The sequence below is a fragment of the Simochromis diagramma genome, unplaced genomic scaffold (genome assembly GCF_900408965.1).
Source record: "Simochromis diagramma unplaced genomic scaffold, fSimDia1.1 OVJJ01000321.1, whole genome shotgun sequence".
Taxonomy (NCBI): Eukaryota; Metazoa; Chordata; class Actinopteri; order Cichliformes; family Cichlidae; genus Simochromis; species Simochromis diagramma.
In genome coordinates, this window is record NW_024386772.1 from 16,798,716 (window position 1) to 16,824,168 (window position 25,453).

Below are 25,453 nucleotides of genomic sequence, written 5' to 3' on the forward strand. Positions count from 1 at the left end.
ACATACCAGAACTAACTGCTGTCTCTTGTTGCAAAGCATGCTGAGGTAGAGGTTGATAAGCTCTAGATAGGAGGTAGGTGTGGTGTAGTACCGGCGTCGCAGCTCTAAGTAGAAGCGCTCAGCCATTTCAGTGACACTAACGTGTATCTCGACACACATCGCAGAGATGTTCTGTTTCAGCTTCTCATTGCCAAAGTCCACATTCTGGAAAAAAGGCCTCAGAGACAGAGAGCAGCGCCTCCCGGGGCCACTGAGCACCAGAACCTACAGCGAAAGAGAGGAAAGTGACATAAAGTTAGCAGCGAGGACAACGATTTGTAGCTTTGACCTTTAGCTCCTGTCAACTGAACAGTTATTCAGCAGATGGACATAAAACATTTATTTAAAAATAGAAATTGTAAAAAGTTTTTTTTAAAGTAATAAGTTCAAAAGAAGCTTAAAAAATATAAACTACAACTTCCATGACGATGATGAAACTATTTTTTTTCTATAAAAAAAAGGGACATGAATAGGATTACCTTAAAGCTATAGATTATGAAAAAGAATTCAATCTAAAGGGATGGTGGTGTAAATTTTAAAAAAAAGGGTTATATTAGAAATATTTTACATGAACAAGAGTGATTCCATCGACAAGGGTAGTGACGTATATACTGAGTGATTCATATATATCAGTATACCTGCACAAACCAGTCAATAGTGCAGCAGTTAACCAGTGAAGGAAACATGCGACATCGGGACCTGAAAGCATCGCCCACAGGGCTCATACACAGCACAATGTGTCGTTTTTCTTGAACACGGGAGATGAAAAACTGGAACACCTGAATGCACCATCACAGACACGTAAAAAAGACACACACACATAGAAGAGCACAACAGGCAAATAGCATCAGCTCTCATGTGTTCTTTCCTTTTGCCTGGGACACTGATTTTAACTGTCTGCTTTCATACAGTCTGTGGAAATTTTAGCCCATAGTGGGAATCTCAGATGCTTTGCTAGGTGTTTATTATCTTCTTTAAACAACTCAAAGGTCAGCCTTCATCATCCTTCTCTCATATTAGAAATTAATGTTTAATTTCATTTTTTTCATCTTGTTGAAGATGTATGTACTGTCGCTGAAAACACTAAGTGATTATATCTGGTAGTTAAAGAATGATTTCCTACATTTAAGAAAAGCCACAACACTTTTCAAGATATGAACATTCATGACTCCACGTTCGTCCCACATTCTAATTTGTTAAAAACTTTGGGTCGTATCCAAAACAAAGTTCTGTGTCGAGATTGTATTTTTCATTTTTGCTAACTGTAACTTTATCCTAACTTTCACAGAAAATTTTAATTCATTTATTTTCTGACAAATAATGCAGATATGCTGTATTTAAAAGTTACTGCTTAAATGACACATGTTTTATAAACCTTATGTATTTACATAAGTACCGTACATACCTCATCCCTGCTCTCTTCACTGATTCCAGCCTCTCTGGCTTTAGGGTGGGTAGCAGCAAGCACTTGTTCTAGCTCGTCTTTTTCAAAGAGGTTAGGCACCTCACCAGAGTTTAAGCATGTTGTTTAAATCCTCCAAAAATTCTTCTACTACAATCTACAACAGATTTAATAGTTAAACACAGTAAGTACACAGAAACTTAAATACTGTAAGTATTTTTGTGGCTCAATCTTTTTGCAATACCTGAGTATCTGTAAAGAGGAGCACCATATCTTTGCCCTCCACACCAGCCATCTTGTAGAGCCTCCTCAAGTCTTCATGGAAGCTGTCATAGTTATACCCTCCGCTCAACTCAATCTCAAAGCAGCGGCACCCACACATGTGGGCTGCCAAGCGAGTGAGTGACTGCTTGCCTGTACCTCCCACCCCGACTAACAAGGCATTGCCTCGCTCCTGGCGAATTATACGAGCAATCCTAAAAAAAAAAAAAAAAAAGATTATTTCGTTCCATATGGCACATGCATCGTGTCATTTAGAAAATGTACTGCTAGCTATAATCAGATCAAATCACTTGATATGACACTACCTTTAAAAAAAAAAAATCAGAAGATGTGCAGTTAAATTTTATTACTGACGTTAAAATAAGAAAGAGTGCCTGCATTTTACTTATGTGGAAGGTATGTCTGCTAATTAGACATGTAATTATTATTATTATGGATAAATGATCCTTACAGTCCATATCACAGGCATTGCATGTTCTATTTTAAAAACCAATAAAACACAATCACTCGTATTGCTACTGCCTTTGGGTGACTCAGTTTGTCCCAACTACAGCTAAAATAACTCAACTACCTGTTAAGAAACTACACAAAAACAAGTTAAATTCACTCACCTGGAGACATGTTCAATGGCATCCTGGAAGAAAACCAGCTTATATGTGTATGTATGTATGTATGTATGTATGTGTGTGTGTGTGTGTGTGTGTGTGTGTGTGTGTGTATATATACACACACACACACACATACATATATATATACACACACATATATATACTAGGGGTGCAACGATACACAAAATTCACGGTTCGGTTCGGTTCGATACTTTGGTGTCACGGTTCGATATTTTTTCGATACAAAAAAATGTTCATGCCTTTTTAATTTGGCATTTATTAAAATTATAAATATATATTTTAACTCAAAGGTACAGTTTTTAAATTTAACCCTAACCCTTGTGCGTGTTTTTTATTTTGACAGCGAATGCGCACCTGCGGACCACTTATGTGCAGCCCTGGTTATTTAGCTCATCATATCGCAGCCACAGAAATTCTTTTGTCCATGAAACCATAAAGCTGCACTTTCTTTTTGCCTTATAGTCTGATTTGTCATAACTTCTCCGTTTTGTGGTAAGCTTTTCTTTGGCTGTCACTTCTTCACCCTGACCTGTCTTATTTGGCTCAGCAGAACTGAAATGCTTTTACACGCTCACTCACATAAGCTCAGCGATTCTCTGCGCGATCAACCTCTCACATGTTTAAGCTTGCTGCGGGAGATTTCACTTGTCATGTTTGCATAGTAAGCTAACGATTAATAAGACGATGTCAGAGGAATTGGTGCACAAATTATCATCACTCACAGATCAGTGCTGTCGCTCTCTATACACAGTTCGCACGATTGCAAAGTGAAAGCAAAAAAACAAGCGCAAATTCAAACGCGACTTCAATATGTCACATATTGACAGTGGCTCACCAATGCCAATGACATAATTACCCAGCTACATTTCTGAAAGAATGCAAAAGCATTGACATATATTTTTCCTACAATAGCCCGACGGGCAGGGAAGAGATAGATTTTGGTAGCCCGACTGAAAAAATCGCTAGCTCCGGGACGTCGGGCTAGCGATATTGCAAGCCCTGTATCTGATTGAGGAATCACTCATCTTTGGAAAAGAGAGTTTATTACAGAGAAATGGCTCTTTCCAAAATAAAAGCTATACTATCCGCTTCTTCTGGGCTATATTCTCAGCAGCATAAGGAGAATCATGTGCTAACAGCTGTCTAAATGACTCGGCTAAAGTTAGTAGCATGCTTGCTTTTTTTTGTCTGCTTCCACTTGTCTTTGCACTAGGATGATGTCGGCGTAAATGTGCAGTCATATTCGTTGTGTTCCCACTAGTGCTTTCAGGTTAATCTCGTTGAAATGACCTTAACGCCACAACACGGCAAATCTCCGCCGATCGCTCCGTGCATGGGGCAAGACGGCCAACACGTTAACGAGCTAATTGCGCTAACACACTAGTTCACACCAATGTAATTGAGCATTGCATGGCACATCCAACATACTGTTTTACTTTAGTCCATGACTCGCTTACCTTCAGGGTCATACGTCACATGAAAACCAAAATAATTCCAAACGCCAGATCTGAATGAGGGTGGGGGAGGTTCAATTTGCCTGTTGCAAGGAGAGCTTAACTTCTGTCTCGCTAGCTTGCCCTGCGCTCTTCCTTCTGACTATGCTGTCTGTGTTGAACGCTCAGTGGATCTGCGCTGGACAGTGCAGCCTAGGCGGAGTAGTCGAACACAGATTCACTGAGCGCTCAACACAGACAGCATCGTCAGAAGGAAAGTTGATGAAATAAATTACAAATGTTGTATTGTTCGATACATATGCGTACCGAACCGAAAGCACTGTATCGAACGGTTCAATATCGATACGAATATCGTTGCACCCCTAGTGTGTGTGTGTGTGTTACGGAGTATAGCACGGTGGGAAGGGACGGAGAGAACCCCCCCCCCCCCTTAAGTTTTGTTGGTTTTGTTTTTTGAGTTTGTTTTGGATTTATTGCATGTTTTCGTGTTTACTTACGGTTGTTGTGCCTATGTGGGAGGGGAGATTTTACTCTAGCCCAGCTGCCAGTGAGGCGGAGTTGAATACAGGGAGCGGCCGATTGGAGTTCCTCTTTATAAAGGGGAGAGGAAGCAGGAAGTGGGGTTGTTGTTTTTAGTCGGACTTCGGTGAAGTAAGAGAGCCCCGGAGATCGAGGACAAAGTGTGCACATTTTTAATGGAAAGGATTTTATTTTGCCTGGCCTGGTTTTGCTTTTAACGAAACGGAGGACGTGGAAAGGAGGACGCATTTCTATGGAGCTGAGAGAGGACGTGCTGGAAAAGAGAGGACGTGTTGGAAAAGAGAGGACGTGTTGGAAAAGAGGAAAACGAGCACTAGACTGGAGACCTCCTGTGCCCCAATAAGAAAAATCGGACCAGTTCTGGGAAGTCTAACTGCCGGGAGGAGATGTGGAGACCCAGCCTGGAACGAAGTTAAAGTCTAAACAGGTGGGTGGCAAACCTGTTTGAGGGAGCTGCAGGATTGATCCGTGTTGGTTGCATGTTCGTGCAGTGACCCTCTCTCCCCTGTTTTGTAAACTAGGCGAAGGACGCGGACCGTGGTGGTATTTGGGCTTCGGATCCCTGGCCGGAGTTGTCTTCAGCCGGTAGTTTGCCTAGAGGAAGAACAAATAAATTTTGTGTAACCCATTGCAGTGTGTGCGTGGTGGTTTGTTGCTGGTCCCTACTAGAACTCCTATTCTTTTTTTGTACGGAGGCTCTCTTAACAGCCCTCTCGTAACATTTGGCGTTTGTCGATAGGATTTGTGACCAGTATACAAACCTACCTGCCTTAGACTGATTAATATGGCGGATGAGTTATCTGAAACCAGGAATATGGTGTCACCATTTTTTATTGGTGCGCCCTGGGTTACCAAAATTTTGTGGGCTTAATACGAGTTATGAAGATTGGGAGAGTCAAATTAGCGCAATGCTCCGTGCTCAAAAGTGGTCGATAGAACAGCAATGTGATTTTGTATTGAGTGCATTAGGAGGAGAATCACGACGTGAAATTCTTATTCTGGAACAAGCGGAGCGGGATACGCCAGATAAGATCTTTCTTCAGCTTAAAGAACTGTATGGGGACAAAACAGCTGTGGGTACCCTGCGTGCCATGTTTTATGAATGTAGACAAAGGACAGAAGAGCCTATTAGAAAGTTTACCTTACGCTTAAGGGAGTTGGGCCATCGCCTGCAGACAAAAGAGCCACAAGATCTTCGGCGGGCCGACCTGCATCTGCGTGATCAGTTTGTCTTGGGTCTTAGGGAGGGTGAGATACAGCGTGATCTGCGGCGTTTATTAAGGCACGATCCTAACCTCTCATTTGAACAGGTGCGTAAGGAGGCTCTGCAATTGGAAGCGGATGCGCTGCATGGCGTACATGAGGACTCCGCTTGTGCTGTGGTAAGAGGGGATTTAAAGTGGCAGGATACTTTGAATTGGAAAGATAAATTCAAAGTGGAGATCCTCGCAGAAATGAAGGAGCAAATTATGGATCTTAAAAATACCCTTCAGGAGGAGCTGAGGGAATTTGTCCGACCAGCACCAACGCCACGGACGTTTGCAGCTCCTAGAGGTGAGCGAGAAAGGCGGAACCTTAGTTCCCCTCAATATAGGGGAGGTGCTGAAGTGTCTGAGCCACCCCCGGCGACAAAGCAAACTCCACGGTTGGTGGAGCGACCACGGCACAAGTGGGATGAGCAAGGGCAGCCTATTTGTAGTAGGTGTGGAGTTAGTGGACACATGGCAAGAGAGTGTCGGGGCACTTCATCTCAGATGGCTTTAAACGAGTAAATCCAGTCGCTATGGGCCAGGTGATTGGAAAGGATGATAGTGGTCCAACCCAGTTAAACCACCCTCAATTTTTAGGGGCATGCCGTCAAGTAGAAGTATTCGTTGATGGTAAAGAAGTGACATTTTTGCTGGATACTGGGTCCAATGTAACATTAATGCCACAAGCCTGTTTTAGGAGATTGTTTGGTGAACAGGAGCCGGGGAAAGAGAGTGATCTTAACTGGCTAAAGCTGAAGGCCGCGAATGGATTGGCTATTCCTTACGTGGGCTATGTGTTAGCTGAAGTACAGGTGGGAGACATTACCTTGAAAGATATGGGAATTGTGATTTCAAAGGATGACCCCAATAATTCTAATGCCTTACCTATATTAGGTATGAACATCATCGTTCCATGTTGGGATGTGTTTTTTTTGAAACCTCAGACACAGACCCAGACCTGGCCGGTTGGCTCGACTGTAGACACTCAACAAGCGTGGGCATCTGCTTTTCAGGACTGTCAAAGAATTCAGGCAGCGGTCCCCGTATCACAAGTAGGGACCCTGCGACCCGCTTACCGCCACCCGGTGAGGATCCCTGAGCACAGTGAGCAGGTGATTTGGGCTAGGGCCCCACAGACACTGAGGAAAGGACAATGTATTTTGGTGGAGCCATTGGAAGGGCCTAGTACAGTTGCCGTTGCTCGATCGCTAGGAACTGTCTATAGAGGCCGGGTCCCCATCAAAGTAAGGAACCTTAATCCTTTTCCTATTACGTTACGACGTTATGAGGCCCTGGCTACATTCTCCACGGAAAATGTCGACATTCAGGAGCCTTTTGAAGTCACGTTTGAGCAAACCAGGCCAGGCATTGTTGAAGTGGGCGTATCCCAGGTGAGCTCGGAATCATCTGGTAAAGCTCCTCACATTGAAGTTATGACACAAGGGCGGTCGAATCTATCCACGGAGGAGCAGGAAAAGTTAAATGGTCTCTTGAGGAAGTGGGGTGATGTGTTTGCTGCCTGACGAAGAGGATTATGGCCACACAGATGTAATTACGCACTCTATTCCGACAGGTATGGCACCTCCTATTAGAGAGCGGTATAGGCCAATCCCCCTAAAATGTATCAGGAAGTGCGAGAATTGCTGAATAATATGATCCGATCAGGGGTGGTGCGAGAGAGTACAAGTCCCTGGGCAGCACCCATTGTCCTAGTAAGGAAAAAGAATGGGGAATTGAGGTTTTGTGTGGATTACCGCAAGCTGAATGCAGTGACACATAAAGACGCCCATCCATTACCTAGAATTGAAGAGACCTTGACGATGCTGACTAAATCAAAGTACTACTCCACCCTCGATCTAGCAAGTGGGTATTGGCAGGTGAAAGTTTCTGAAGCTGACAGGGAAAAAACTGCATTTTGTACTCCTTTTGGCTTGTATGAGTTCGAAAGAATGCCTTTTGGATTGTGTAATGCTCCAGCAACATTTCAAAGGTTGATGCAGAGTTGTTTGGGAAGTCAAATCACAGAGTCCGCTTTTGTATATTTGGATGATGTGATAGTATATTCACCGGATTTTGACAGCCACCTAGAACATCTGCAGGCAGTGTTTGCAAGATTGAAGGGCTATGGGTTGAAGTTGCGACCTGATAAATGTGTTCTTTTCCAGCAACAGGTGAAGTTCCTGGGTCACCTGGTGAACAGTGAGGGTGTGGCTCCGGACCCTGATAAGATTGCCGCTGTACAGAAGTGGCCGGCCCCGCAGACTATTCATCAGGTGCGTTCCTTCTTGGGCTTTGCTGGTTATTATCGGCGGTTCATTGCAGGATTTGCGGGTGTTGCTAGGCCTCTTAACTCGCTGCTGGTGGGAGTACCGAAGAATAAAAAACAGAATATCCCCATAAATTGGGATGAGGATTGTCAGCAGTCCTTTGATCTTCTGAAGCAGAAACTGCTAGAGGCTCCTATTTTAGCTTTTGCTGACTTCAGATTACCCTTCCGGCTGTATACGGATGCCAGTAAAGTGGCAGTACTGTCTCAAGTACAAGATGGGAAGGAATGTGTGATAGCCTATGCTAGCAGAAGCTTAGCACCCGCCGAAAGGGATGATGCAAACTATAGCTCCTTTAAGCTGGAGCTGCTCGCTTTGAAGTGGGCGGTGACTGAGAAATTTAAAGATTATCTATGGGGGTCTCTGTTCACAGTCTATACTGATAATAATCCATTGGTCCATTTATCGACTGCAAAAGTGGGCGCAGTGGAACAACGGTGGGTGGCCCAGCTCGCAAATTATCAATTTGATATTAAGTATCGGCCTGGCCAGGAAAATGTGAATGCTGATGTTCTGTCTAGAATGCCATTGCAGGTGCAGCCCCAGGATTTGGTGCCTCCACAGAGGGTGGACGAAAAAGCATGGGTTCAGGCTGTGCACATCGATTGGGACCCAGGATGCTGGCAAGGTTTACAGGAGCAGGACCCCACGCTGCATAGAGTGAGACACTACATGGCCCGAGGAAGGATGCCATCTGGGGAGGAAAGACGCCAGGAGCCTACTGTAGTCTTAAACTACATGAAACAATGGTCACGGCTGGAGTTGTTGGAGGGTGTTCTGGTCCGCAGGGGGGTGGATTCCAACACCTGTGAGGCGTACTACCAAATCCTTGTTCCTTTGGAGGAACAGCAACCAACATGGAAGGCTTTCCATGAAAGGAATGGTCATTTGGGGGTGGCAAAGACACTGTCGATGCTGCGCCGTAGTTTTTATTGGCTTCAAATGGAGAAGAGAGTGCGGAACTGGACAACATCCTGTGAACAGTGTGTACGTCATAAAGGTCGTGGTGACGGTCAGGCCCCACTTAGTCCTGTTCTTACACACGCACCTCTCCAAACCGTGGCAGTTGATTTCCTGACATTAGGTAGACCGGCAGACTCATACCAGTATATTTTGGTCGCCACTGATTTGTTTACAAAGTATGCTTGGGCAATACCTACCAGGGACCAGACCGCTGCAACCACAGCGAAGATGTTGTTGAAACATATTATTCAGCCAATTGGATGCCCAGAACAACTGCACTCGGATCAAGGTGCTAATTTCGAGTCCGCCCTCATAAAGGAGCTCTGTCAGTATTATAATTGTCGGAAAAGTCGAACTACTGCCTATCACCCTCAGGGAAATGGGGCCTGTGAACATTTCAATCAGACATTAATAAATATGCTGTCCACCCTAGAGGAAGAGAGGCGGACTCGGTGGGTACAATGTTTGCCCAAACTGCTCCAGGCTTATAATAACTCTGTCCATGCATCTACAGGTTACACCCCCCATTACCTGATGTTTGGATGGAATGCTCGTCTGCCAGGCGAGCTGTTCATGGGGACGAAGAGACCCATGGAGTCAACCACGACGCAGGAATGGGTTAGGAGACATCATGAGCGCTTGAGGCTGGCATACCAGATGGTGGAAAAGAGCAGCCAGAAGGCTGCAGGCCGGATGAAGGACAGGTATGATGTTGGGGCTAGGGCAGCACCATTGCTCCCGGGAGAAAGGGTCCTAGTCCATACGACAAGAAGGGACGGACAGGGTAAACTGGCAGCACACTGGGAGGAAGAGATCCAAATTATAGTTGGCCAGCCTAACCCTATGAACCCAGTCTACAGAATTCGGCCAGAAGGCAAAGATGGGCCTGTTAGAGTGGTACATCGTAATCGCCTGCGCATATGTACTTTCTTGCCTTCCGTCAATGATAAAACAGGAGGTGGCGCCCTAGAACCAGGAATGGTGGCTGCGCATGATATAGTGACAGCCTCAGACCAGTGGTTACTCCTATGGAGTATGGCACAGCAGATGCCAGGGCCAGATCACTATCCGTCCTCCAACAAGTCCGCCCCTGCAACTCAGGAGGGTTTAAGGAGATCTGCCCGTGAAAATCTCGGGAAGCCCCCACCTCGATATACTTAGTAGAGTGCCCGAGGACGGGCTAAGAAAAAGTTGGGGTGGGTGTTACGGAGTATAGCATGGTGGGAAAGGACGGAGAGAACACCCCCCCCCCTAAGTTTTGTTGGTTTTGTTTTTGAGTTTGTTTTGGATTAATCGCATGTTTTTGTGTTTATTTACGGTTGTTGTGCCTATGTGGGAGGGGAGATTTTACTCTAGCCCAGCTGCCAGTGAGGCGGAGTTGAATGCAGGGAGCGGCCGATTGGAGTTCCTCTTTATAAAGGGGAGAGGAAGCAGGAAGTGGTTGTTGTTGGTTTTTAGTAGGACTTCGGTGAAGTAAGAGAGCCCCGGAGATCGAGGACAAAGTGTGCACATTTTTAATGGAAAGGATTTTATTTTGCCTGGCCTGGTTTTGCTTTTAACGAAACGGAGGACATGGAAAGGAGGACGCATTCCTAAGGAGTTGTGAGAGGACGTGCTGGAAAAGAGAGGACGTGCTGGAAAAGAGAGGACGTGTTGGAAAAGAGGAAAACGAGCACTAGACTGGAGACCTCCTGTGCCCCAATAAGAAAAATCGGACCAGTTCTGGGAAGTCTAACTGCCGGGAGGTGATGTGGAGACCCAGCCTGGAACGAAGCTAAAGTCTAAACAGGTGGGTGGCAAACCTGTTTGAGAGAGCTGCAGGATTGATCCGTGTTGGTTGCATGTTCGTGCAGTGACCCTCTCTCCCCTGTTTTGTAACCAGGCGAAGGACTCGGACCGTGGTGGTCTTTGGGTTTCGGATCCCTGGCCGGAGTTGTCTTCAGCCGGTAGTTCGCCTAGAGGAAGAACAAATAAATTTTGGTGTAACCCATTGCAGTGTGTGCGCGGTGGTTTGTTGCTGGTCCCTACTAGAACTTTTATTCTTTTTTTGTGCGGAGGCTCTCTTAACAGCTCCCCCGTAGCAAAAATACATTGATTTTTTGCACTAATAAAGTTGTGGAGTTGTAAAGTATTTTGTCTATTGTCAATTATATCGTCAATTATATCGTCAGTTATATCGTTATCACAAATTTTCAAATGTATATCGTGATAAATATTTTTGGTCATATCGCCCTGCTCTAGTTCAAAGAAATTGACTCAAATTACCATGACATTCATGCCCATTATGACTGTAGAGAAACATTTTTAAACTACGAGTGAACTCTTTATGAAACATTTTATAAAGTTTAAAAGGGTTTAAATTAATTATAATTTAATTATAGTATGTTTGGTAAATGAGATATAGTTCCTTTGTTACTTAAATTCTTTTTTTTAAGTTGACATTCATTCTATAAATGTTTTAAACTTAGTGCCCAACTTTATATAGCACATTTAACCTTATTTCAATTAACCCTTAATGATATGAGAAATCAACAAGATGATTTTAGCCATTTACTGTATGTCATTTACACTTTTCCAAACATATTTACCCCTGTATCCAAAAAAGCTCAAACACTACAGGATCTTCCGCCTAGTTTATCAATTCAAACAGGCCAGAAAGCAATTCAGCCTTTGCTCAGCTCTGATACAGGGAAAGAGAGAAGGTGTGACAGAAATGACACAAGGAAATTTTTTGCATTTATTTCTTTCCCTTTCTAAGAGATTACTTTTATACATATATCTTCTTATCTACAGTCCTTTCCAAACACATTAACCCGTATTCAAAAAAATTTGAAATGATCTGACAGGTTTGTGTTGTATTCTACCTAGTTTATCAATTCAAAGAGGCCAGAATGCAGAAATGACACAGGGAAATGTTCTTACTATCTTACTGTCTAATAGGTAACTTTTATGCATATGTCTTCTCATCTACTGTCACTGCACTCCTTTCCAAACAGGTTTAGTGCTTCATTGAAAAAAACAAAGGCCAACATGTTCTGAAAGGTCTTTTTTGTGTTCTACTGAGGAGGTGTGACAGAAATTACAGGGGAATGTTAGCATGTGTTTATCTTGCTGTCAAACAGATAACTTTCATATAACTTCCATGTCTATAAATGGCTATGCAGATGAGAAGACAAAATAAAGAGTTAAGAAGTTATCAATGTACACCAAGGTTTTCATTCGTTTTTATTTAGTTTCAACTTGAGATTTTCATTTAGTTTTTATTTTTTTGAAAATGCTTAGCTTCAGTTATAGTTTTAGTCTTTTTTTGTAATACAAGTTGCATACAAGGGGAAAGACTGAACAAAAGAATTCAAAAAAGTTATGTGTAACAAAATCTTGTAATATCACAAATCAGGTAACCTTTTTTTAATGTATTGATTTCGGGAAGATGAACAACCATCCATAACAGTCAACTGTAAACGATGTATTGCAGAGTAATCTTGGAATTAAGGAAAATTCAGTAAGCACAGTGAACATAATTACAGCAGCACCTGCAAGCTTATGCAAAGGGTTAGCTTCCTTGCCTCCTTGTTAGTTTTATTATCAATTTCTGCTTTGCTACATCCATCGTAACCCCCATGAGAGTATTGACTCTTGGCTTGGCTGCTTGCAGAAGTCAAGTCGAGTAGCGCAAAGTCTATGGTGATCGTCTATAGAAAGAGAAACATGTTTGATAAGTTTGATAAGACTTTTGACCAATCACCGATCAGGATGAATTGCACTACTGTATGGTCCGTCCCCCTGCCCAAATCCTGACCAGGGCATAGTGTTATTATTATTATTATGGTTACAATATCAGTAGTGCCAACATGACCAATTATATTTGCGATAACAGGCCAGAAATGCTTGTACGGAAGAGGATTAGGGCCACTTGTTTATCACACAAATGACATCTAATGAAATTTTCCATTCAACATTTGAACGAATCCCCCAGCCAAATAATGATAATAATAATTTCCCGAGCCTTTCGGTTCACACAGAGGAGGGTCAAGGTTGAATGCACCTGCCAGAACTCAACTTTAGGGTTTTTAATGCTGTTAATGCTTAACAGAAAACTCAGCTGTACTGCTGTCCTGCATCCCACTCTGGCTTCTTATTCTTATATTTATTTTAGTTTGTTTTCCAGATACAATAAAAAAAAAAGACTATAGTACCTCGGACTGAAGTGGAGACCTTCTGCTTTAATTTAAGTGGTTTTGCAGTTCGACGTTATCAGAGGCTCAAAATTAACTAACTGACAAGCAGTTTCAGACAAAAATAGCAGCTGACTCATGATCATTTATCATTGGGGTGAAACACAACACACACACACACACACACACACACGCACATTATCATAAAAGACTGCAGTTCCTAGTTTATATTACAGTTTTTTCTGAATGCTTAAACCCTAACTGTGATTCCTGTAGCACAATTTCTAAAACTATTCAGACTTATAGCAAAACCACTCACTGAGTTTGCAAAACTAAAAGCACAAAAACTGCTTTGCACTCAGTTTGCAATTTTGTAACACACACTTTGCAAAACTGTAGGCACAATTCACTGCACAACACTCAATTACCAAATTTCCAACACACTCCTAGCAAAAGTATACACATGTATGGCTATCATTAACACTAATCTGCCAACTGTCTGGCACACTTTCACATGTGAAAACTTTCTTAGATAATTAGTTCACTTTGCAGTCAGCCTAAGCACTATAATACAGGTAAGCTGTGTGTGCGGAGTACAATGGAGGGAGCAGAAAGAGTGAGAAGTAGAGGAGGCCAAGGAAGAGGACGTGGAGGTGAAGAAGTAGGATGAAGAGGACGACAAGGACAAGGAGGAGCAAGAGGAAGACGAGGAGGGGGGATAGGAAGATGAGGAGGGGGGAGAGGCAGATGAGGAGGGGGGAGAGGAAGGGTAAGAAGAGTAAGAAATAGAATTGCTGATGACATCAGAGCTACAATAGTGGACCATGTAATCAACCGTGGAATGACCCTGAGGGAAGCTGGCCAACGGGTCCAGCCTAACTCGAGCCGCTACACTGTAACAAGTACCATAAGGACATCTTGAAATGAGAATCGGTTAGTACAGTCACTTTGCACAAAGAGTTGTAGCACTGCCATATGCCAATGAGAAACACACCAATACCATTGCTGTAAAAATACTGAAGCTGTTACTGTACAGAATTGCTAGATGACCAGATGCTGGGGGCAGAGGCAGCATGTTCACTGCAGACCAAGTAACCCATATAGTCATTATGGCGATTGCAAATAATCCTATACTTGGTAATACACACTTGTGTTTGTTTTGATGTGTTTGAATAAACACCAGTACTTGAAGTTTGGATCCCTCTATGCTTATGGATCTATGACAGAAGTATGAGCTCAAACTGACATAGCCTACCTTGTGCACAGAGAAAGCAAAAGCCAGATGTGTTTTGTATTCATACCATCAGTGTGCAGTTGGCGCATTGTGTGCTTAGTAGATGATGGCTTGTGTGTACTGTTTGATACGGAAACACCATTTTTACGAAGGTGTGAAGAGTTAATCTAGCTGTGTTTGCTTTTGCAAGAGAACTACAATGTTTTGATGATTGGGTGACAGGTTTTCTTATTTGTGTGAGGAGTTTTGCAAAATTAGCCAATAGTTACAAAAAATGTGCTTAAGCAATCAGAAAAAACTGTAAATCACGGGTGAAGGAAGAGAAGGAGAGCCTCACCTACTTTATAGCTGTGAAAGCAAACCTGTAAGACAAGCATAGGTGTTTATGTAGCTCTTTTTTAAAGGTGTAAAAACTGGCAAGTTAAGTTGCTTGTGTTTCTTCCCCTCAAAAACCTTTTCACATGATGAACACAAAAGACGCAACCAATGTACAGTATATACAGTGGCACATTTTTATTCATGGATCATACAGTACAACACACACCAAAAACATTAGTCCACCTCCTAATCCGCTTCCTGTCTGTGTTCTGGGTCAGGCCAGAGAATCTCATCTACATCACAGGCTACATTGGCCCTAGCCAGGCAGCGGGGGTAAATTCCTCTTGCATGCCTGCTCCACTCCTGGCATGCATCTACTGATATATCTAGGTCTTCCATGACCTGGAGGAGGTGCACACAGACATAAGGTTCTCTGTCGTACACCATAACTCCTCTGTTGGGTTTAGAAAGGAAGAGTATGCAGGCAGAAAGATGTGCACAGACCGACATTCCCTCCACTCTGACCAAGGACATTTACAATAGCCTGATGGCCAGTTATGTTCCTCCACCTCCTCCCTGGTGTCTTAGATCTCCTTCTCCTCCTCGACCTCTTCCTTTGCATGTCTTTGGATCCATTGAGCTGACTTTGGCCCTTTTGTCTATCCATCAAAGTTTCTGATTGGTGTGTGATACATTTTGACTCCTAGTGTTTCCACTTTGTTAATTGTGTGCTAATTGAGCTAAAGCTGTGCTGATGTGAGTTAGCATTATTGACTGCTAGTGCTTTCTAAGTAGCCGCATGGTGTCAGTACTGACAAACGTAGAGATCTGTGTGTAGAGTTTTGTAGTAACAGTTCACCACATCTGATTCATGTGGCAAAGCAGGGGCATAGTGTTTATAGCTCAGGGAAATGGGTGTGCTTTTTGGAAATTAGCTTTATGGTTTTGAAATTTGGATTCACAAGATTGGTTATAGTGTTTAAGCAATCGAGAAAAACTGTAACAAAATTTAACCGAATACCTGTTCACTAAGGAGTGCCAAAATGAATTAAACAAATATGTCATTAAATAATTAATTGGGTAGGTAATTAAAGTTTGAAATAATTAATTAATTCAAAACATAAATAATGATAAAATATGAATTCACTTCATTTATATGTTTATGCATATTTTACTTACTTTGAATTTTAACCAATTAATGTTTATCACATTTAATTAACTCATAATAATTAATGACACATTTTACTTTCAATTATTTAATGACATTTTTTTATTATTTAATTATGTGTTTGGTTAAATAATTTTGGCACTCGTGGTCCTCCATAATCTCACTGCCAGCCTAGCCTCCTCTTGTTTTTTTTTTTTAACTATCCCCTTTGATGACTAATTTATATAAATTGTACATTATTAAAAGTGTTGAGCAGCCAGCTGTGCCACTTTCACTGAAGTCCGTCCACTTTATTTCTCTGAAATTATCAAAGCTTTTGGGGAAAACCTATTTATTTACTTCAGGAATTAAATGATACACAAAATGTGTCATATGGAGCTAACTGGTAACTCATTACTGCTCACAAAAAAATGACAAGTGACAAAAAGTGACAGCGACCAAAATGAATCCTCTAGAGTAACAAAATGTTTCTGATTTGCTTTACCTTCTCAAAACAAGTGAACCGCTTCAGGTAAAACCTTTTTTTGCGCCAGTTTGTTTGAGGAGAAATGAGCTCAGTCAAAAGATGAAAAAAATGAAATAAGAGAAAAACATATAAACACAAAGGTGTGCCAGCTACTTACAAGTAGGCCCAGAATGCAAAACAATATCCTTTGCATCCTGAAAATAAATATATGCACATTAGCAGGCAATCCAATTTGTTTTCCTGTTCCTACGAGTCCTTGTTTGAGTTTTTACCTGAACTATTCGCTCCTTGTTGTGCGTCTTCACATCTCAAGTTGCAAAGTTTACCCAAGTTTTCTTCTCTGTTGTGCGCTCACAGCCGCTTACTAAAGTACAAGACTAACCCTGGCAGCAGCAGCAGACTCCCGCAGCACAGAGGCGTGGGTGTTATTGCAGTCGGCAGAGTGAGGTTATAAAAGTATGGTTCGGGGACCCCCGGAGGCCTTACAGCTTTTTCCGAGTGGTCTCTTTAAATGTTAGGCTTCCACTGATCAGCAAATGTGAATCTAGCAGTCCAAGTTAACTGGACTGGACAATCGTTGGTTGTCAAAATTTATTGTGAGGATAAGGAAAAACTTTATATACATAACTGCTGCTGTTAGAGCTGAAACTAGAAAACGGACTGCTTTGTGATTACTGTGAAGGGAGTGTAGTGCAGGCAGTGGCGGTCCTAGCCTGTTTGGCGCCCTGGGCGAACACTCCCTCTCCCTCTCCTCCTCTTCTTTTCTATTTTTTCTAAACTGAGCACCTGATGGCTTTGAACTTTTCTTGTCCATGTTCCATTGGTTTTGATTTTGCACTCCAGTATGAACACCCATCCCCGAACCCGAGGATCACTACAACATAACCTAACAGACCTACACCTTAGTTCACAGATTCACTTTGTCTAAGGTGCATTTCTGGGATTTCGCACAACCCAGGGTTCAAATCATGAATACATAATGGGCTTGGATTTACATCATTATGAATGAAATGTGCTCTATTTGGAAGCAGCCGCCCCCAACCCTGTCGACGGGGGCGTTGTGTGTGAGACTTTAAATCATCAAACTGTAAATTATAAATTTTTAATTGTTATTGATCCCTTTACCCCTGGTCCTAAAGTGTATGTTTATTTCCTTTCTCTTCTTATATATATTGTTTGTTTACTTGCACTGCTGTAACTGGAGCCTCATCATCTCGTCTCTATATACTGGACTGTATGTAGCGGAGATGACAATAAAGTTTACTCTGACTTCAGCAGCAAGCAGGCGCACCGAGGGCTCTCGCGCTCACTTTTCACGTATTTCGAAAAAAACATCGGTGCAAATTATAAGTCTGTATCATGATGTCTGGTGTTTTTCTGTTTGTTGGTTTGTTTTTATTTTGTTTTATTTTGCGAGTTGGTTATTAGATGCTGCTCCAGCCAGCCAGAGATTCCCCCGCCGCCCCGCCCTCTCCTCCCTGTGCCGCAAGCAGCAGGCGCACCTCGCAAACGGAGGGCGCCCTTACTCCCAGCAAATGGGCGATAGAAAACCGATCAGTGCCTATGCCATTCCCAATATGCGCTGGCATGACGTCAGGGCAGCATGAGTACGAGCAATTCTTTTTTTTTTTTTTTGCCGATGGTGATGCCGCCCCCACCACGATGCCACCCTGGGCAACCACCCGTGTCACCTGTATCAAAAACCGCTACTGAGTGCAGGGATATCTTTAAAAAATTATGAGCTAACAATAAATAAATAAATAAAATCCTATAAATTCACACATTTCTCTGTTCCAAATTATAGCAATAACCAAACCTGTGTCATTATTTGGTCAATAGCTGCTTAAAGCTCCCCGTTCCCAAAGTCAGGAGTACTGTGGCTCACTTCTTTCTGAAAATCAGAAATTCTCATGAGGCACTTATGATGATCTTAAATCATTACTCTAAACAAAATCTATCAGAAAGTGATGCATTTACTTGTACATACATTTACTTGAAAATGTTATTAAAACCCATAAACATCACAGGCTGTTGGCTGTTGCTAATGCTATCTGGTTATATCCAAAGAGGTAAGACAAAAATGTGACCTACCTGCTATATCACAAACTAGCCAACTTCTATGTTTCAATTAACTTTTCACATAAATGAATACATTCATTTACAAATATGTACCAGTACATACTTGTGAGTAATTTCAAACTGGATTTCTGTTGTACCAGCAACCCACACTTTGAGCATCTGCACCAATCATAGAAGCATGACTGAGGAGAAGAATAATGGACCCTGGGAAGTAGGCTATCTATTTGCTCATGAGGCTGTCTCTAAAGCATGATCTCACTTGAAACTTGTAAATTTACTATAAGTGTACTGTGTGTTTATAGATGTTCTGCGTGTGGGTTCATGAAGTGGTTTAAGACAGGTTGCCTATGCTTGAAGAAAACTGTCAAAGTTGGCCTTTCCTCTGGAACTGACCCAGAATAGGCAAAAATAAAATCTCACGCAGTATAAAAGAGTCTTTTAATAAAATAATAAGTTCAAGGTACTTAGAGAATGTGCACATTTGACGATCAGCAGATCTATTGCCACAGAAAATATGTCCATAGACAGAGTATGGTGTGCACTCACACGCATTCTTGCAGACACACACATAAAAAACACATTTTTGTATTTTTTTCCACTATTTACATAATTAGCTGTGATCAGAGGATTAGCAAAGTTGATCAGCTTACTTCTGAGTTATTATTCCACAATAAGTTGATCTAGGCACTCACCGCCCTCCAGTGGTCACAGTGAAGTACTACAACAGTACACATTCTCCAAAGACGTTTCAGCATTGATGCAAGAAAAAACTGAGGCAGCTGTTATGGCACAGTGACGAAAGGAAAATCATGAGCACTGATGCAGGTGTGAAGGTTTCTGAGGATGTTTACTCTGAGTGTTGGAGATGTATAGCTTTTAATTGCCAGTTTTTTTACACTGGAAGAAATGAAGCTTATGTGTAAGTCTAAGAGGGAAGATTTGTAATATCTCATCTGCCTGCTTTGCTGGGTGTTTGGCTGCTAATCTATTCAGTACATCGCTACCACTTTTCTATGCTCTTAATCTCAATACTAACATCTTTACTCTTGTCCATTCATTTTGTTGTCAGCCTCTGCCCTCACTGACACACAAAACAAAACAATGACTACACAACAGACTAGCTACACAAGACAACACACTAAGTATACACTCCACGCTAAACATCACAAATCTCCCACATCTCAAAACTTGCTCTCTAACCCTCACTCGCTCTGTCTGGCTGCCATCACTACCAAAACCTTCCCCTCTTCCTAACCAACCAAATCCCAAGTGTTGAGTTTTTTTTTAAAAATTGCTCGACGTGGTACGTTTTTCAACCAATAGCAAAGAGGTGACTTTTTTTCTTTATTTACTGTTTTTGCACTGTCATTAGAAAATGCTTTAAAAAATCCCCCAAAAAAACCCACGAAAAAAAACTTGACGATAGTATTTAGAAAAAAGCATGGCTTATACGTCATATATATATATATATATATATATATATATATATATATATATATATATATACATACACATGATCTGTATATTTATTATTTTCTTTTTTTTTTATCGTAACTCTGGGTTTAGTGGCCTGTCATTAAAATTTAAGAACTGGTGTATACTTTCAAGTCCGAACTTTCAACACAGCCTGAAACACAGACTCAGCGTGGCTGCAGCTTGTTGCTATGTCAGTTTAAATCAGTCATGTGATTTGGAGGTGCAGCGTGTCTGTGGACCCCAGAAGGTTAATAACACTCACCTTCATTCCATTTCCAGAGTGTAACAACCAACCACCTGTGTGAAATCTGAAATTGCCATGGTGCTGATCCATTTGGTAATGGTGGAGGCAATATATTCAGTTTAAGAATTTATATTCACTCTTAACTGTAACTATGCTCAAAGTGTTAGTGTTATCTTATTTTAATAAACAACACTGTCATATGCAAAACTGGGGTAGCAAGAGATCATCTTAGGGTGGCACAGGCCACCTCATACCACTCTTCTAAATCCGCCCCTGACCTTGTGGTGTTTTTCAGACTAAGTCCACAACAATTATTGCAATTATTCATTTTAAATGATTAAAATTAGCTATTAAAATCATCTTCCATTACATCCACAGTAGTTCAGGAGTGCTAAAGGCTAATTACAACATAATGGCCTATCAGATTACCAGCCATGCTGCCCTCAGAGGTGCTGATCAAAGTTGTAATTATATGAACAACCCCCTCATTGGTCCACTGTTAACATATTCACAGTGATTGAAACGCTACTGGTGAAAACACGTGGTTATCCACTCCCACCTTGTTAATATTCAGTGGGTGCTGAAGAAGGTTTTATAATACAGCAGTGAGGACAGTGTTTATTTGTTGTAGTGGTTATACATGGTTATATAAATCCTAACATTTGCACAATGTTCTCCTTATTTTCACTTTCACATAAAAATATATAAATCTGTGGACGTTATGTGTTCGTGCCTTATGTAAAACCACGCATGGTGTGGTGTCAATGTTTTTCTTCAAAAATAGGTGTTGTAAAATGAAACTAGACCCAGACCCACCTGTGACACATGAAATACTGCCTATATGTAAGGGTTAAATTACAGAGCCCAGCACTGGCTGTGTATCACCTATAAAGTAATTTCACAGGGAAAGGATGAAAGGTGTTGCAGAACAAATAGAAGGAGTCACCAGAGTCTTTTTTTTTTTCATAAAAGAAAATCCTTTAATTGATGTTGTTGCAGGTAAGAATTAAAAAGTGGAATGTCTTTTGGAGCATTTTGAGACACATTAAAGAAACCTGACCACACTGTACTGTATATGAATCCTGCAAACTGCAAACAGAACAATAACTTGCTTTAACTGCTTTTCTGGTAGAGTTCCAGAAAAGGGTGTTCAGGTTCAGAGCTAACGATTCTAATTTTTAAGGCTCCTTTTTTATGACCATAGCTGTTTGGACCTGTTTCTCAACAAACTCATATCCTGTAAGCTATGAAAATCTATAATTAGATTAAAGGTTAACAAGTTTTCAGGAAGCTGAAGACCTAGGACTTTATATTACCTGCTGCTAGACAAACAAAAAAAAGAACATTTTTCACATCCAGATATGAGAAACGATGGCGCTTTACTTGATGTCAATGCTTCGAATGCGAGCATCCCCATCAAAGTTTAGGGCCGAGTATTTCTCTGCACCGACGCGGTTGGGGAAACGGAATGTTGAGCCATCTGGTAAAGTCACCACAAACTCTGAAGGTGTGAATTTAATGGCGATCTAAAAGGTATTATCAGTGAGAGAGACAGACAGACAAAGGAATCAAATATTGTAATAGATGTGATGTATAACGATCAAGGTCTCGCAGATGAATGTGTGGTATCAAATAATAAAGTTATCAAAGATGCAGTGGCACTTATTTTCCACCAGAGGTCACTCTCAGAGAGAGGCACTATACAGACTAAAGAGGAAGCTAATAGATTACATATGACCCATGCAAGGCTAAAATGTAAACACACACTCTCACACCTTGAATTCCTTTCCCGGGCTGAAAGGAAAGCTTTGCTCGCGTTGCTCCTGATGCCAATTGCCTCCCTCAAAAGAGTTGCAGACAATTATATTTGAGTCTCCATGGGCATTGAAACGAGGGTTGAGATGAAGTGCAATTCTGTCCTCGCCGGGGCCAATATTCACTGCAAAACTGCAATGTACAGACATGTGACAAACCTCATTTACTTTAAATAAGTAGCTCAGCCTCATTCTAATGGGGAATTTGAAAGAGAAATAAGCATAGTAAGTAAAATACAAGGGAAAGAAGAACAACAATCAAGCACGTTTCACGGCTTAAAACCACATTTACCTTAAATTACTGACTCAATTAAATTCTCATAGTCAATTTCAAATAGAAGTAACTGAGTCAAGTTCAGAAAGATACATGACATGTTCTATAGCTTTATTTCTGATGGTTCAGCTACTTTAAAGAGATAGCTAACACAGACAAAATCTAATTTACTCATTTTTTTAGCCTAAAACACTAGCTACCAGTGTTTGTACTAAATGATAAATACAGTGATAACGACACCCTGTCAAGAATTAATTTTGCTGAATATCGATTGAAGATTTTTCTAACTTTACTGTGATTCATTCATTTACAAACTCATGACACAGCTCGTCCTTTATCAATACTTACTCTCCAGCCTCAGGTTTGGCGACTCCAACAACAGTCATGGTTTGTCCAACCTTGAAGGACATGTTCTTTACAAACATACCCTGTGCATAAAAAAAAAGGCAAGTTTGGTGATACAGTGTATTATTGTCTACTAATACTACTGACTTTTATTAGATCCAATTATTATTACAGCTTCAGGCAAAAAACAGCACTGGTATAGTCTCGGCCAATTCTCCGATCCTCACTTTATCCCTGGAAACTGCAGAACATGTGTTTTCAGTTATATCCCCATTGACTGGCTGGTCAAATATTCCAGCTCTTGTGTCCTGAGGTTGCCAGGGACATTTTTCTGTACGCCGATTTTGGCAGAGACTGAATGTTGAAAAATGATGAGGGACAACTGTTAAACTGAGTCAAATTTTCCTCAGTGCAATACTAGATACCGGGAGTGGAAAAACACTAAGCTTAGCAGAAATTCAGTTCCTGCTGTACATGTGGCAGGGAAATAGTGGTTTGTGTAACAATTAGGAAATGGTCATTCTGATGGGGAATTTGAAAGAGAAATAAGTATAGTAAGTAAAATATAAGGGGAAGAAGAACAACAATCAAGCACGTTTCACGGCTTAAAACCACGTTTACCTTAAATTACTGACTCAATTAAATTCTCATAGTCAATTTCAAATAGAAGTAAATAAGTCAAATTTAGGAAGAAACACTAAATGACATGTTCCATAGCTTTGTTTCTGAAGGTTCAGCTACTTTAAAGAGACAGCTAACACAGGCAAACTCTTCCACTGAAGGCAAAAAGTCCAGGTGTACAAGTCCTTAAAAGTGTATTCTAAAGATGTAGGTTATCATATAAGTCTGTTAGACTCTTATGTCTATTCATTTCCACCTAAATTCCTAACGCAACTTTTATAGATTTTTTTTTTATTCATTTGTATTTCTTCACTGCCCGCCTTCATTTCAAGGCACAAGATCAGAAACCTACTTGTGTGGGTGTTAAATGCTGCAGTTGTTAGAGAAACATCCTAGATACAGTCAACAAGAAACCAAACACATTTGCTAAAAATAACCATGAATACTTGATCATATTAGATCATGCAAACAATTCAATTTTAGATTCGCTTGTGAAGAGACCAAACTTTCCCACTGAACATGACTTTGAAGACTTAGTTGTTGATAAAATAATTTACATTGCTAGGTTAACAAACTGACAGGTCGCAATACCTTAGAGCAGTGGTGTCCTGCAGGTTTTAGATGTGTCCTTGATCCAGCACAGTTGATTTAAATTGCTAAATTACATCCTCGACAGAGTTCTCCAGAGGCCTGGTAATGAACTAATCATTTTTATTCCAGTGTATTGACCCAGGGTGATATCTAAAACCTGCAAGACACCGGCCCTTGAGGCCTGGAGTTGGACATCCCTGCCTTAGAGCAACATTGTTCACCTCAACCTCTTCATGACTGTGATTCTCAAATCCTACAGAAGAGAAAGTTTTCCAAGGACCTCTGCATATTCTGTAACCCCAGTTACATGTTCACTGTTATCTGCATTATTAGATCCCAATTAAACAAAATTCTGTTCATCTTAAATTATATGTCACCACCATATCAGAGTTTCTATTGGTACACAGATAACAGTACTTTCATTTATATCCCCTTTGTAGACACACAAACATGTAATGATCTGCACTGTTCTATAAACAGGCTGAAATCGTGGCACGCCACAGCTCACTGCAAAAAATATAATTTATTTAAAGATCAACCAGTGTAAGTAAGGGAGGCATAGTAATGTGAACATTCTTCCTCTGTTAGAAAGTGTGTTTGGCTGTGCTGGACTGGGCTTGTGTCCGAGCTGGCAGTGACGCTGCATGTCTCCCAGACATTCTGCCTAATGAAGGAATCTGAATAAAGTAATGTGTAAGACATGATACTTCACTGAATCTGTCACTGGTGTGATGATGAAATCGAGCTGGCAAGTTATTAAAACAGAAACATGTTACTAGTAATAAAGTAATTATAAAAATAAACTTCACTGAACTGAATGAATAATTGTCATTTCTGTGTGAAATCAACAAAAAGTGAATCTTAACAGTGCCAGGGACATTATTTGAGAGATAATTACACTTCTGCTTAAGGGTGAACTGTTGTTGACCCCTGTTTGGCTTAGATTTGCAGGATTGTTGGTTCTGTTCCTGTTTCTATGTTATTACTTTATTTCATTTCATCCCTTAATGTGATTTAAACCACAACACCCCTTTAGCCCCAAAAAAGAAAAAGAGATACAAGGTCTTGATTGTATTCTGACTATTTTATCAATTCAAAGATGCTAGAATGCAATGCAGCCTTTGTTCAGCTCTGACACTGGGAAAAGAGAAGGCGTGACTGAAATGAAAGACTCAAGTGTTATCATGTGTTTAAAGTACTAAGGATAACTTTCATGCATAGGCATGACATTGATCTATTACTATAGATGAGAAAAAGAAAATAACAATTAAGTAGTAAATAATGTAAGCACATGCTCTGTGGTGAATATTTTGACCATAAAAGGTCATCAAAAAATTCAAAACGTTAGAACTCCTAACAGCTCAATAAAAACTAAATGCAAACATCTGTTTTAGTTAGTTCAGTTTAGCTGATGCAATTACATCAGCCTGGTAAATATAAAGCTAGGACCAGCTGTCAGTTCAATGCTTAAAATAGGCTTAAAGCCTAAGACTGTCGATATCAGTAAACCAAAGAGTCATATGAAAATCAAAGTAATAGAAGTTGACTATTGTTGTCAAAATTTTACTTACATTATTCATCTTGGCATATGTAGTAGGTTAAGTACAGCTGAGAAGAAATGAGAGTTCTGCAGGGACTTAGTCTCTCTGCACCCCACCAGGAAGACTGCATTATATAGAGTGTGGGAGGAGCCTTCAATCTGAATGACATTTCAAAGAGCCAATATAATTGTGCCATTGCTAAACACCCAAGAGCTGACTCA

At 41.0% G+C, this 25,453-nt stretch overlaps 1 protein-coding gene and 2 long non-coding RNA genes across 3 annotated transcripts; 1 reads left to right on the plus strand and 2 right to left on the minus strand.

Moving 5' to 3' along the window:
• Window positions 1-11: 11 nt before the first annotated feature.
• On the minus strand, window positions 12-2,379 carry LOC120747291. Its single transcript, XR_005699082.1, has 5 exons — window positions 2,335-2,379; window positions 1,686-1,917; window positions 1,445-1,598; window positions 678-818; window positions 12-250 (listed from the first exon to the last, which is right to left on the minus strand). It is a non-coding gene; the product is annotated as an uncharacterized LOC120747291 (long non-coding RNA).
• A 1,852-nt stretch (window positions 2,380-4,231) lies between these two features.
• On the plus strand, window positions 4,232-4,979 carry LOC120747294. The gene is made up of 2 exons (XR_005699083.1): window positions 4,232-4,773; window positions 4,868-4,979. It is a non-coding gene; the product is annotated as an uncharacterized LOC120747294 (long non-coding RNA).
• A 16,193-nt stretch (window positions 4,980-21,172) lies between these two features.
• Window positions 21,173-25,379, minus strand: LOC120747297 (beta-galactoside-binding lectin-like). Its single transcript, XM_040053071.1, has 4 exons — window positions 25,263-25,379; window positions 22,483-22,562; window positions 21,822-21,993; window positions 21,173-21,572 (listed from the first exon to the last, which is right to left on the minus strand). Exons 1-4 carry the CDS (start codon window positions 25,269-25,271, stop codon window positions 21,426-21,428), a joined length of 408 nt encoding a protein of 135 aa, XP_039909005.1. The 5' UTR covers window positions 25,272-25,379; the 3' UTR covers window positions 21,173-21,425.
• Between the last annotated feature and the right edge of the window lie 74 nt (window positions 25,380-25,453).